Raw genomic sequence first — 13,400 nt, forward strand, 5'->3', positions numbered from 1 at the left:
TGTTGGATGAATTAGGTGGCTCAGAGACCTTTTCTAAAATTGATCTAAGATCATGTTATCATCTGCTAAGGATGGCTGTTGTTGATATTCCAAAAATAGCCTTTAGAACTCATTTAGGCCACTATGAGTATCTTGTTATGCCCTTTGGCTTATCTATGCACCAGCTACCTTTCAAGGCCTCATGAATATTGTGTTCCATCAGTTCTTATGGAGATTTGTTCTAGTCTTCTTTGATGATATCTTGATATATGACAAAACTATACAAGAGCATCTGCAACACATACAATTGGTCTTTGAAGAAATGAGGAGGCATCAGCTATTTGCAAAAAGGAGCAAATGCTCTTTTGGAGTCCAAAGGATTGAATATTTGGGTCACTTCATCACTGCTGATGGTGTCTTAACAGACCCTCAGAAAATTGCAACTATACAGAACTGGCCCATTCCCACCACCCTAAAGTAATTAAGAGGGTTCTTGGGGTTAGCAGGCTATTACATAAGGTTCATTAGAGGTTTTGGAATTCTTAACCAACCTCTAACTGACCTCTTGAAGAAAGAAGGATTCAGATAGTCACCACAAGCTATTGAGGCTTTCAATGAACTGAAGAGATCACTGACTCAAGCTCTTGTCCTAGCTCGTCCTGACTTCACCAAAACTTTTGTGGTAGAGACTGATGCTAGTGTTTATGGGATAGGAGCATTGCTTATGCAACAAGGACATCACATGCCTTTATTAGCAAAGCTCTATCTCAGAAGAAGGCACTCATGTATGTGTATGATAGAGAGTTACTTGCTATTGGACATGTGGTGATGAAATGGTCTCAATACTTATTGGGGAAAAGGTTCATCATTAGAACTGATAAGAAAGCCTTGAATTTTTTGATGGAACAGAAAATTCACACTAACACTCAACTTGGGTGGTTAACCAAACTAATGCCATTTGACTATGTCATAGAGTACAAAAAAGGACCTGAGAATAAAGTGGTTGATGCATTCTCAAGGATCAGTGGTGCTAAATTATTGGCTATGGTGGTCTTCCCTCGGTCTTCTAAAATGCTACAAACCATTTTTTTGACAGCTGGGATCGGATTTGGAACTAAAAAATTTGAGTGAAGAAGTACAAACAGACCCAACTAAGCATCCTCAGTACACTTGATCACATCAACAACTGAGATGAAAAGACAAGTTGATTGTAGGCAAAGGCCCCATCAGATAGTCCATAATATATCAATGGCATAGCACATTTCAAGGTGGCCATTCAGGAGTGGAAGCTACACTCAAAAGATTACAAATACTATTCTATTGGAAGGACCTCAGGAAGGATGCAGAACCTTTGTACAAAGGTGAGATGTCTGTCAAAAGAGCAAGGCTGATCTAGCAGCTTCACCTAGACTGTTAGCACCATTACCTATTCTTAAAGCCGTTTGGTCTCAAATTAGTATGGATTTCATTGATGGACTACCAAAGGTTAAGCGGTATGAAGTGGTTATTGTAGTTGTAGACAGATTGAGCAAGTACGCTCACTTCCTTTCATTGAGGCATCCTTATACTGCCCAAACAGTAGCCCAAGTCTTCTTGGATAATATTGCCAAGCGGCATGGCTTCCCTGGAGCAATCACCAGTGATAGAGACACAGTATTTTTATGCAACTTTTGGTAGGAGATCTTTGCATTACAAGGTGTGCAACTCAATATGTCCTCATCTTACCACCCTTAGTCAGATGGCCAAACTGAGGTAGTGAATAGGTGACAAGAAACTTATCTGTGCTACTTTTGTGCAGAAGAACCTACTCGTTGGTTGTCCTGTCTTTCTATGGCTGAGTATTGGTACAATACCAACTATCACTTAGTCATTCATACCACCCATATGAGGCATTATATGGCAAACCTCCTCCATTACATCTTCTATATATTCCTGGTGAATCAGCTGCAAGTGAGGTGGACAACATCTTAACTACTAGGGAACTCGGACTATAACTACTCAAACATTATTTGTCAAGAGCCCAGCTTAGAATGAAGAATTAAGTTGATAAGCACATGAGTTACAGATTATTTCAAGTGGGAGATTGGGTCTATTTGAAGGTTCATCCTTACAAGCAAACAACTATTTATTCTTAGCCATAGGTCTAATTGAAGGCTCAACCTTACAAGCAAAAAACTATTTATTCTCAGCCATATCACAAGTTAGCTGCTAAGTTCTATGGACCCTTTCAAGTGACCAAGATGATAGGTTCTGTGGCCTACGCTCTTTTACTCCCAGCATCAGTCAAAATCCATTCAACTGTCCATGTTTCTTTATTGAAGAAGTGTCATGATGTCCCTGAACATATCACTTATCCTCCAGTAGAGCACATTGCTAATCCTAAATGCCCTGAACCAGAAATGATTTTGCAAAGAAGAATGGTGAAAAGGGGCAACAAGGTTGTTGCACAGGTGCTAGTTAAATGGCTTGGCTTAACCGCTGATGATGCTATTTGGGAATACTTATAATGAGCTAAATAATCGGTTTCCTCAATTTGATCCTTGAGGTCAAGGATCTCTTTTGGAGGGAATGTACTGTTACACAATTAGTGTTGACTTTAGTTGTTAATCGTGAGCTTAAAATTAATAAAACAAATGTCAGTTAGTTAGTTAGTTCCGGAAGTTATTTGCCATTCAAAAGTTAGTTGGAAGTTAGTTAGAAAGTTGTTAGATGGAATCTTGTGTTAGTTCCGGAAGTTATTTGCCATTCAAAAGTTAGTTGGAAGTTAGAAAGTTGTTAGATGGAATCTTGTATTCAAGTCCAATGCAGTGCATATAATCGATTGTATTATATTAGAAATCATCAATAAGAATTACAATCTTTCCGACAATCTCTCTTCTTCTCTTTCTCTTGTTGTTCTTCTTCTTCTTCTTCTTCTTTTCCATCGCCATGGCTAAACTTCGAGTTTTCACTGTTAAAGCTCCTAGTCTGCTACATTCAAACCTCGGATTCTTTGAAATCCCTACATTTGAATAACACATACTAGCGAGCCTTACACTTCTTGGCAGACTTGAGAACAAGTAAGGAAGAAATACGAGCCCATCGATTCGTCCCTACTTCGTTATGTCCGCCTTTAGAATCTGGTCCACTGTATTCTTCCATAGTCCTCCCTTTATCACAGGGGCGGAGCCAGTGTACATGTTATGGGTTCTGTCAAACCCAATAACTTTGGTTCAAATTCAATATTTATCTTAAGAAATTCATTGAATATGTATAAATTCTTAATTTAGAACCCCGGCAACTTAAAAGAACTAGCATCCCGANCTTTTCGTTTTTTATTGGAAAGACAAACGTTTAATCGTGAAAAATTACGCGACACATCAAATATTTACACTGTATTTACCATTAGTAGCTATACTTTCGGCAAATTTACCATTCGTAGCAATATTTGAAATTTATAGTAAATACATGAAATAAGAGATTAATTGTTTTGAACTGAAATAAGAGAGCAACAAGCTCTCCTAGCTCAGTTGGTTAGACTGCCCACTTAATTAGCGGAGGTCTTGAGTTCGATTCTCAACAAGAGCATTTTATTTTTCTATATATAATTCTGTATTCACCTTGGTTGTATTCATTGCACGAACGAATACTTGTATACACCCATGTATTTTGCCTTGTTTATAGTTGATACATGGTGTATTCGTTACATATTCACCTTGGTTGTATTTTATTTTTCTATATATAATTATGTATTCACCTTGGTTGTATTCATTGCACGAACGAATACTTGTATACACCCATGTATTTTGCCTTGTTTATAGTTGATACATGGTGTATTTGTTACATCACCTTGGTTGTATTCGTTGCACGAACGAATACTTGTATACACCCATGTATTTTGTCTTGTTTATAGTTGATACATGGTGTATTCGTTACACGAATACATGAATACAATTGTGCAAACGAATACAATTGATGCATGTTGTATTCGTTGGCGAGCCCAATACAGTTGGCATAGGTTGTATTAAGAGCATTTTATTTTTCTATATATAATTCTGTATTCACCTTGGTTGTATTCATTGCACGAACGAATACTTGTATACACCCATGTATTTTGCCTTGTTTATAGTTGATACATGGTGTATTTGTTACATCACCTTGGTTGTATTCGTTGCACGAACGAATACTTGTATACACCCATGTATTTTGTCTTGTTTATAGTTGATACATGGTGTATTCGTTACACGAATACATGAATACAATTGTGCAAACGAATACAATTGATGCATGTTGTATTCGTTGGCGAGCCCAATACAGTTGGCATAGGTTGTATTCGTTGAGCGTTTGAACAGGGGCGTACGCAAAAATTTTTGTAAGCGGTGTCGAAATTTTATAAAAGAATTGAAATATAACTTTAATTATCATACCTTTAGACAAGAAATAGTTGAGTCAAGTTACAAAAGGTCCTCAGTACTTGCAAAAGAAAAATGTGCTAGTTGAGGTTTGAACCTTTGACCTCTTAGAGAAAAAACAAGCACATTACCAGCACACCTGGACACAATTTATGTCAAGTGATGTCATTTTTTCCCACTTATCTGTTTCTGTACAGTATAAATACATATATTTAGTAAAATTTTCCGACGAAGCGGTGTCGCGTGACACCGTTTCGGTAAGCGTAAATCCGCCCCTGCGTTTGAATACAAGTGATACAAGCTGGTAACAGTTAACTAGTAGCTACAAATGATAATTTGACAAACTATAGTTACTAGGATCTAAACTATAGTGATTTATGAAAAATCCTCTTTAATCAAAGCAAGCATACCGGCCTCACCGGAAAACCTAATGCTAACAAAACTAGGGACAAGAATTTAGACTGATAACAAGCTATTAACAGATCCAAGTCATAGTAGGATTGTTAGTACTAGTTTTTCTTTGTTCGTGCATTACAGAAGAAGCCCGTTTGACAATTAATGAATTGTTAAATAATGAATTTCTTAAAGTAGAAATAAGTAAATTCTAAACAAGAGTACAAAATTATCTTATGTTCATAACGTGAACAGAGATGAAAACTCTGATTAGGGTCCGACCCTAGTCCCAAGCAAGTTAGGATTGGGTCTATGAATTCTCACTGACCGTGTCACTCCATTTAATCTCATCTGAAACCAAGCTCAATAAGCTTTAAGCGGGCTTTAGTCAAGCCGAGCTGAGTCGAGCCAAACTTTAATGAAGATCTAGCTGAACTGAGCTTCAACCGAATCAAAACTAAACCTAGGTGAACTAAGCTAAAAGAAAAACCAGCTTAGCCAAGCCAACCAGCACAGTGCCCAAGCTTACATCTCAGTACACCAGCCAATGTACACCTGCTTGAGCTTAATATGCTACCCTACTTGTTTGAGCATATGCAACGAAAAGCAACGGAGGAAGAATTTTCTACTACAAATGTCTCAAGATGCAGTAAGACCGTCACACGATTCAAGGACATAGTACCAGGTACTTTACTATTTGTACTTAAAAGAAATCTTAAACGTAAGCTTCGCATTCATCAGCTAGATTATACTACATTGCACGACTCTCCAAGCTTCTCAAAAAAATGATAACCCTAAAGCTTCACATTCACCAAGCTCAATCACAACCATCGCTTAACAGTAATCCCACGTATCTAGGAGAAAAAGGGATGCCAAAAACTAACTATTCTGAAAATATATTCATGAGTAAAAGAATTAAGATAACACTGTATTGGGCTGCTCAATCTCATTGCAAATATATATTTAAAAAGTTTGGAATTAACAAATAGCCGCACAAACTTCAATATCAAGATTGATTTTATGTAAAAACTAAAATGCTCATCAAGGAAAATGGCCAAAAGTAAGCAAAAGGCTACAAAGGGACAAGAAAAAGGATGAGGGGTAGGTTCCGTAGGAGCTGTATCCGTGAACAATGTGTTTTCCAAGTCCATACAAGCTGTGGCATTTTTACTCTCTAATTCCAGCTCCTGAATCCACGTCAATTTCTCCCATCCCTGTATCTTCCTCCTCTTCACTATCTTCATCACCACTGATCTCCTCATTTTCACGACCAAGCTTAGCCATCTGCTCAGCAAGTAATTTGTCTTCCCGTTCACTCACCTGAAGAGATTAATCACATCAGTATCGCCATAGAAGAAATAAGATAACATAGTCAAAAACAGAAAGCAAGAAAAGAAGAAAACGGGAGCCAGAGATGCATACACTTCTAACTTTTCCTGATTAAAGTTTTCAATTCCAGTCAGTTTCGAGCCAGAGAGCTTTATTCAATCGAAATATACATATGTATCAAGGACCATGTTATACTAGTTCACAAGTAATTCCAAAGTAAAATACAAAACAAGTATGGCATCTGTGATATAGAACCTCCTGAATCTTACCCCTGCTATCAAATGATTATTAAGAGATTTACCAACTATATCTATTATGGTTAATCTGGATTCCAGTCTCCAAATAAAGGTCATCCAAACATAGGAAGAAGCACATTTCACAAAAAAAGTACTCATAATGAATATAGTCGCTCACCGCTCTAGGAGCCTCCTTGACAGCAAGTTTTCCTTTGTGACGCTCTATTTCCTCGGTGCAAGCTGCAATTGCTTTAGTAAGGATTGCTATGCCTTGCTCCTGCCAAAAGCAATAAAATAGAAACCGTAACCTAACAAGTTGAATTCTCTTAAAAATTATAAATTTTAGAGAACTACATGTACAAAACTATATATCAACGGTTCAACAATCAGATATAAACAAAGAGGGAAATGTTGCAACCGAGAAGCTGTATAGACAAGTTTGTATTTGCACTCCACAACAGTGGATCAGCTTTTAAAGCAGTGTATCCGTCACTATCTTTTAAGCACATCTAAACCAAGACAACTATCTGCATACCTTTAGTTTTATACATTATAGAAAGTAATCTTTACTTCAGTAGTTAGCCACCAGCAGTGGTACTTTCTACAGTTCAATGCGAATAGTGATATCTGGTACAAGTGATTTAGCATACATCACCTTGAGGTATTTATCTGCATTTGATGATTATCATATAACACCCTCTAGGTAGTTGTTAGAAGGCATAATACGGTAGGTGATAACAGCTAAGGCATAATGCGGTAGGTGACCAAACTAGTTATAAATGTTTGCACTACTTGAATTTTTTGAAGGAACTATGCTCAGCAATTGCCCACTAAAGTATTTTTTAATTCTTTTTTTCACTTTCCAGCAGCAGTACAACATAAGAGATTAATTCTAGAAGTAGCTTTAACATTGATTATAGTTAATGAGCATACTTGAGAGTATGAAACGATAATGGCAGTTAAAAGAATGATCCTGTGAAGTTGACATTCATTCTTAACCACCTAACTCGAAAATAAGCACAATAAAACCAAAGAGAAAGCCAAAAGATTTTTGGGAAGCAACCCATGATGGATAGGAGAAAAATGACATCGAACAGGTGGTCCCCAAAGGTCATAGTAAGCAAAAGGGGTCCAGCTAGAGCATCCTAAAAAGTGTATTATCCAAACAGGCGTCCTTCTTTGACTATAAAACTATGATAGATAAGTGGAAGTATTACTGATAAAATAAGAACTCACTCTGCAACAGCTGAGATGATGGAGAGAGAAAAGAGAAAAAAGAGTCTTTCAAGCAAAATCAAGGTGAAGGAGGTAATAGCACATAGCGGGCAGTCTATATGCATTTGGCCTGCCACTTGCTAAGAGATGGACGAAGAATGTTTCCATAAACTTTTCCGCCGGCTGATCGAGTTCCGATATTAAACCTGGGTAAGGAACTCTGACCCCGCCCTTGAAGCAGTTAGCTTTCCCAACTTTCTTCGCTTTTTCAAAAATAAATAATATGCTTTCGAGGCGGAACTAATATGTACTGCATGTTCTTGACCAAAATGACCTCAGAGCAATAAAAATGCTCCACCACAAACCAATCTGATACTTTTGAAAGGTGAAGACTAAAAACATTTCACTCAGGTAAAACAGGCTACCCATAAATATATGCAATAAACAATTACTTACCTTGTCAAGAGTCTGAGTATTGAGCACGTATGCTGGAGGAGCAACAAGTTTAATTTTAACTGGGCAATCATCATTACCCGCAGCTTCTGCTTTACGCATAGCTTCCTGCACCAGACGTGAAATAAATCATCAAAAAAGGGGGGTTAACATTACAAACAATATGTGACCTGTACAAGTTGTTTCCCCTTTTTGATAGGTAATGTTATCAATTTATTTATCAATGACAGCATTAAGAAAAATGCAACCTCTACAAGTGATAACAACTGGTTGAAGAAATAGACAATTGCATGAAAATGATGATGCCAAATATACAAACCTTGATGTGAAGAACACCGTCAAACTGAAAACATTTCATCTCAATATCTGCTCGAATCTTCAAAGGCTGTGGAGTCATTCTCCTCCGAATATTCTTGACTAATGCATCTTTAACTTCCTCAGATAGAGCAGGAACAACCTTAGTTACCTACGGAGGATAATATATTAAATATCATTAGACATCATTGGACGAAATTAACCATGAAAATGATATGACAAAAGAGTATACCTCCTTCCCATCGGGGCCAATTTCTTTAACTTCACGGGTGAGGGAATTAAGAATTGAATCTGGATCACTGACAACCAATTTGAATGCCTGGAATCAAAACCAAGAAATCCATAATGAATCTTGCCAATCAGAAGAGGGAAAAGAAATCTTTGGAAATTGATACAAATTCCCACCTCAAAAGCATGACCATATTTTCTGTATAAAGGCCAACCAACATGAATGTACAAGTCCTGCAATAAACAAGGCAAATGATTAAGAGCAATTGAAGAGAAGAAATTCAAAGATCTATTTGACAGGGACTAGAAGAGGAAAAAGCTTAACAGAATCGTATGGATCTGAAAGTACATTATGCACCAAAACGCGTTAATCTCAAATAAATAATGATGAATATTCTTCTTATTTCTCAAACAGCAAGTGATTGCGCGTTAATCTCAAATAAATAATGATGAATATTCTTCTTATTTCTCAAACAGCAAGTGATTGCAGCAGGTCCTGGTAACTTTACCGCAGAAAGAAAAGAAAATGACACGGGGGGTAAATGGACATCCACTTTAAAGCAGCAGAAGTTCTAATTAACATGCGGAAAACTATGTGTTTGCAAGGCAAAGGGCACATAGATAAAGCAGCTACACGCGTTCAGTAAACTATTAGGCACAGTCCCGATAAGGCAGAAATGCTCAGAGGCACCAGGATGGAATAATCACCCTTAAGCCAAAATATTACACGGCAAAGGATAGAGAAAAAGATCAAATGAAGGTAACAAACGCCTTCATGTTAAGGCATATCAACAACAAAAACAACAACTACCCAGTAAAATCCCACAAAGTGGGGTCTGGGGAGGGTAATGTGTACGCAGACCTTACCCCTACACCGATAGGGCAAAGGCATATCATAGAATATATTTTATTTACGCACTCCCAGTTATGGAGCAGTAAAACATAGAAAAGAAAATGGTAAAATTCCCACGTGTAAACTGTTAAAAAGGTGATACAATTCACAATTGAGTAACTCAATTAATTAGGATTCATAACTATGTACTGCACCAATCCAGCAGGCCCAGATCATACACCGGCAGAACAGGTATCTTCCCCCTGCAATTCAATCACAAATTATGTGTTGAAACCCTACATTGACCACAGGACAACATCCAATTGCAGTAACATCAGCAGTTTTTCTCTGCTCATAAACTCCCTAAAAAGCAAAGATTACATTCCAGTTCCTGCTTGGCCTTGAAGCAAATCATTATCCAAAGGACTAAATCCAAGAGGAAAGTTAACATTGCCCAAACTTCACAATAATGTGACAGAATACATTGCGAAACATATTTCTTGCAAATCTAGGTATTCTACATTTCTAAATCAAGAGGTCTTATGAAGAGAAACTAATCGGATGGTATCCACAAACAAACTGATAATGGTAAACATAAAATTAAACTTTTTTTTTCCTTTGTGATATACAACTGTTATCTTAGAAGAGCCTTCATATACCCCTGTGGCCCTATCCCTAATCTTTAAGACATGGCACAAAGGACCGAGCTCACAGCTAAATTTCCCAAATCACAGTTTCTCTGAGTTTGTCTAAGCGAATTCGGTTTCATCATACTGCTTAAGACAAAGCAGAGCAATTCGACCTTATCCGGGAAAAACCCCAAATTTAAGAATCATTTGGCATAAACACTTCTTTTGCTTTGGTTTTCATCTTTAGGCCAGTACACCAGTCAAAGCTCAAAATAGGAGCGCACCAAAATGCCAAGTCAACAACAGTAACTCAGTCCCATTCACTTCACACTTCAATAATTTCTAATATCCAGAGACCTCATATTCAACTGAAAATCCAAAGATGATAGCGTTCAAGATAACGAAAGCAATATTCAACTATGAATTCTAGATTTTGCAACTGAAACTAATTGACATTCAAATAATAATGTGGATTAAAGCAAATAAAGATATGTCACTTGAAACTAACAATATAATCGGTATAGAAACCGAAAATCTTGCTAATATTCAATCTCACAATCCCACGTACAGGAAAGGAAGAATGTTGGAATTAGAACAGAAAACAAATCAAATTTATCATAGAAGGAATGAAAATTTTAACAAGGAATTAGATTACCTTGAGAAGATCAAGAGTTGTTCAGAAAACAAAAGAGAAGATTCTCTCAATACGTTAATTATCATCCAAAAACTAAATTCCTAACTAATGAAACACTTTAGATTTAACTAGGACTTAAAAATATAAGAAAAGCCCCAAAATGTTCTTAAAATAAAAGCTCCAGGTCGGGTTGGCGAAGTCTCCCGCTGCAATTTGCGCTACCGCCCAAATGTGCAATGCAATTTGCACTTTGAGCGCAAATTTGCGCAAAATTTGGCAGTAGCTTTTTATGTGGGCTACTCCTTTGGCTCCTCCGATGATTCCATGTCACTCCCAATGACATCACAAGCACATGAAAGTATTTGTAAGGTACTTCCAAGCCTTTTAGCTCCTCCTCAAGAAGAAAACACTTCTTGATCTTCATTAGCAGCCCAACCAATTTCACTTGGAGATCCTTCGCAAGCGATCGAGGACGTTGGAGAGACTCCTTGATAATTGTGTCACGTGGTGGTGAGCTATCCTTGATGCTATCAAAAGACATAACCAAATATTCTCCCTTGTTTCAATATATATGCCATGTTTCTTCATTTAGAGACATTGCAAGAATTATGGCACCATTCCATTCAATACAACTTTCAAAACTTCAAAATTTTAAACTTAGATATCATGTATTCTAAACGAAGCTAACTTCTCATCTATTACTTTAATATTCTCCATCCGTTATCACTACTCCCCCTATCCCATTTTGGCACACTTCCCTTTTTATTTTTGTCCGACGAATGGTACTCCATCTGTTTCAATTTGTTTAACCTATTTGACTAGGCACGAATATTAAGAAAAAAAAAAGAAGAATTTTGAAACTTGTGATCTAAAACAATCCATAAATATTTGTGTGGCTATAAATCATCTCATGAAGGGTCGGAAAAATTTTAAAATTAAATTATTTTCAAATTCAGAAAGAATTCATCTTTTTAAAACTGACTAAAAAGAAAATAAACTCAATTTTGTAACGAAGGGAGTACTTTTCTGTATAGAAATAACTCAATTTTAAACTTCTTAATTTACCGTTAAGTAGATGATATATAGTCATACACCGTGTTTTAAAAGGCGTTCTTGGGGTGAGCCCGGGACGAGCCCTAGGGCGAGGCGCACCAAAAATGCCCTGAGGCGATGGTGGGGGCGAAAGTCTCAAAAGGCGTACGCATAGCAATTCGGCGCGTTTTTGTAGTGAGGCATAAGCCCAAGAGACTTTTTCAAATTAAAATAGAATTTGCTAAAGAAGTCCTTAATATAGTACCCAAACTCTCAAATATCCGATAATTACTCAAAAATTTTAAAAAAGATTTAAAAGTCAAGACCTTTTTTTATTGCTAGAAACCCTAATTTATGGTCTTTAACAATTCTTTATCTTGTCCACTAGTCTGCTACTATCTCCCAAAAGCAACGAACGGTCAATTCTTTTTTGCAAATACAAAGAAAACATCATTCTCCTCCATAGCAGCAAGTTCGAAATTCAAATTGCAGGTTAGTCATACTTTTTGTTCCTCCATGTAAAAAACTTTATTCTTTTCAACTCAAGTAACTTGTGCTTGTAAGTAGCATATAATGTATTGTTTTGATTAGTTTTATGTGGTGTTGGAGCACATCTATATATATTTTTCACTTATTTATAGTTTTCTTCAATTTTTGTGAAATTTTACCAATTTAAATTATTTATTGTAATTATATTATTTCATGAAATATTAAAATTAAATACCCATGAGGCTTACGCCCCACTGAGTCATATGTAAAATGTCCCACATTAAGCCCACGACTTTTTAAAACACTAGTCACACAAATAATAATGGCTTGCTTTAGAACATAAGTTTCAAAAATCTTTCTTTTTTTTTTCTTAAACTTCGTGCACAGTCAAACACCGCCACAATAATTTGGACATAGGGAGTACAAAAAGTCAAAATAACATCTTAAACTCCAAATTCAGCTAAATACTGCCATATAAAATGATACAGAGGGAGTAGTACCTCCAGATCAATTCCCATGGTTTCAGCAACGTGACGCATGATTGAATGAACAAGCTTACTCTTATTATACCTCTCCTCACAAGCCGATATGTCTTCTTCAGAAACCCTTCGTTTACTCAGATCAATATATCCTTTCTCTTTATCAACCCTAAGAACCATAACCGGCTCGATACGGCCGACTTTGATGAGACTGCTAATACTCCGAATTCGACGGCGAGAGAGTTCAGAAAAAAGGATCATTCCTTCTATGTTGTTGTACTCGAGAAGCGAAACGTATGCGCCGCTGTCCGCCATGCTTTTCACCTGTATCATTACTGCCATGTCCACTTCTGGGTACTTGGCTTCGTACATTCGGCATTCGAGGTTCGGGGAGTTGGTCGCCATGATTGGGGCTAGTTTTGGAGTGAAAGTATTAGGGTTTCGGAGAAAGTCTGAGGGGGGTTTTGGAGAAAGGGATGATAAAAAATGGGTTTTTGTCTGTGCAGGGGCTGAAAGAAGAGATACCACCCAGAATTGTATAGGTATTTTACCTGCTTTTTGGGCAGAGAATATTTAATATAATTTTTTATTAAAAAATATTATTTGAAAAATACAACATACACAAAGAAACATGCAAGTATCATTTTATTAACATGTAAATACACGAGATATTCATACATTCAAGTCTATCCAAAGTCTACTATTTTATCTTGAATTACAATTTTATTATTTAAATAATCGAAGAAATTAAAAAAATTCAGGATAA

General features: G+C 36.7%; 1 protein-coding gene across 1 annotated transcript; it reads right to left on the reverse strand.

The window, feature by feature from the left end:
* Nucleotides 1–5,670: 5,670 nt before the first annotated feature.
* LOC109236336 (eukaryotic translation initiation factor 2 subunit alpha homolog) lies at nucleotides 5,671–13,182 on the reverse strand. The gene is made up of 7 exons (XM_019402509.1): nucleotides 12,656–13,182; nucleotides 8,717–8,773; nucleotides 8,544–8,630; nucleotides 8,316–8,462; nucleotides 8,000–8,104; nucleotides 6,507–6,605; nucleotides 5,671–6,083 (listed from the first exon to the last, which is right to left on the reverse strand). Exons 1-7 carry the CDS (start codon nucleotides 13,037–13,039, stop codon nucleotides 5,931–5,933), a joined length of 1,032 nt encoding a protein of 343 aa, XP_019258054.1. The 5' UTR covers nucleotides 13,040–13,182; the 3' UTR covers nucleotides 5,671–5,930.
* Nucleotides 13,183–13,400: the final 218 nt, after the last annotated feature.

Source organism: Nicotiana attenuata, unplaced genomic scaffold (genome assembly GCF_001879085.1).
Source record: "Nicotiana attenuata strain UT unplaced genomic scaffold, NIATTr2, whole genome shotgun sequence".
NCBI lineage: Eukaryota > Viridiplantae > Streptophyta > Magnoliopsida > Solanales > Solanaceae > Nicotiana > Nicotiana attenuata.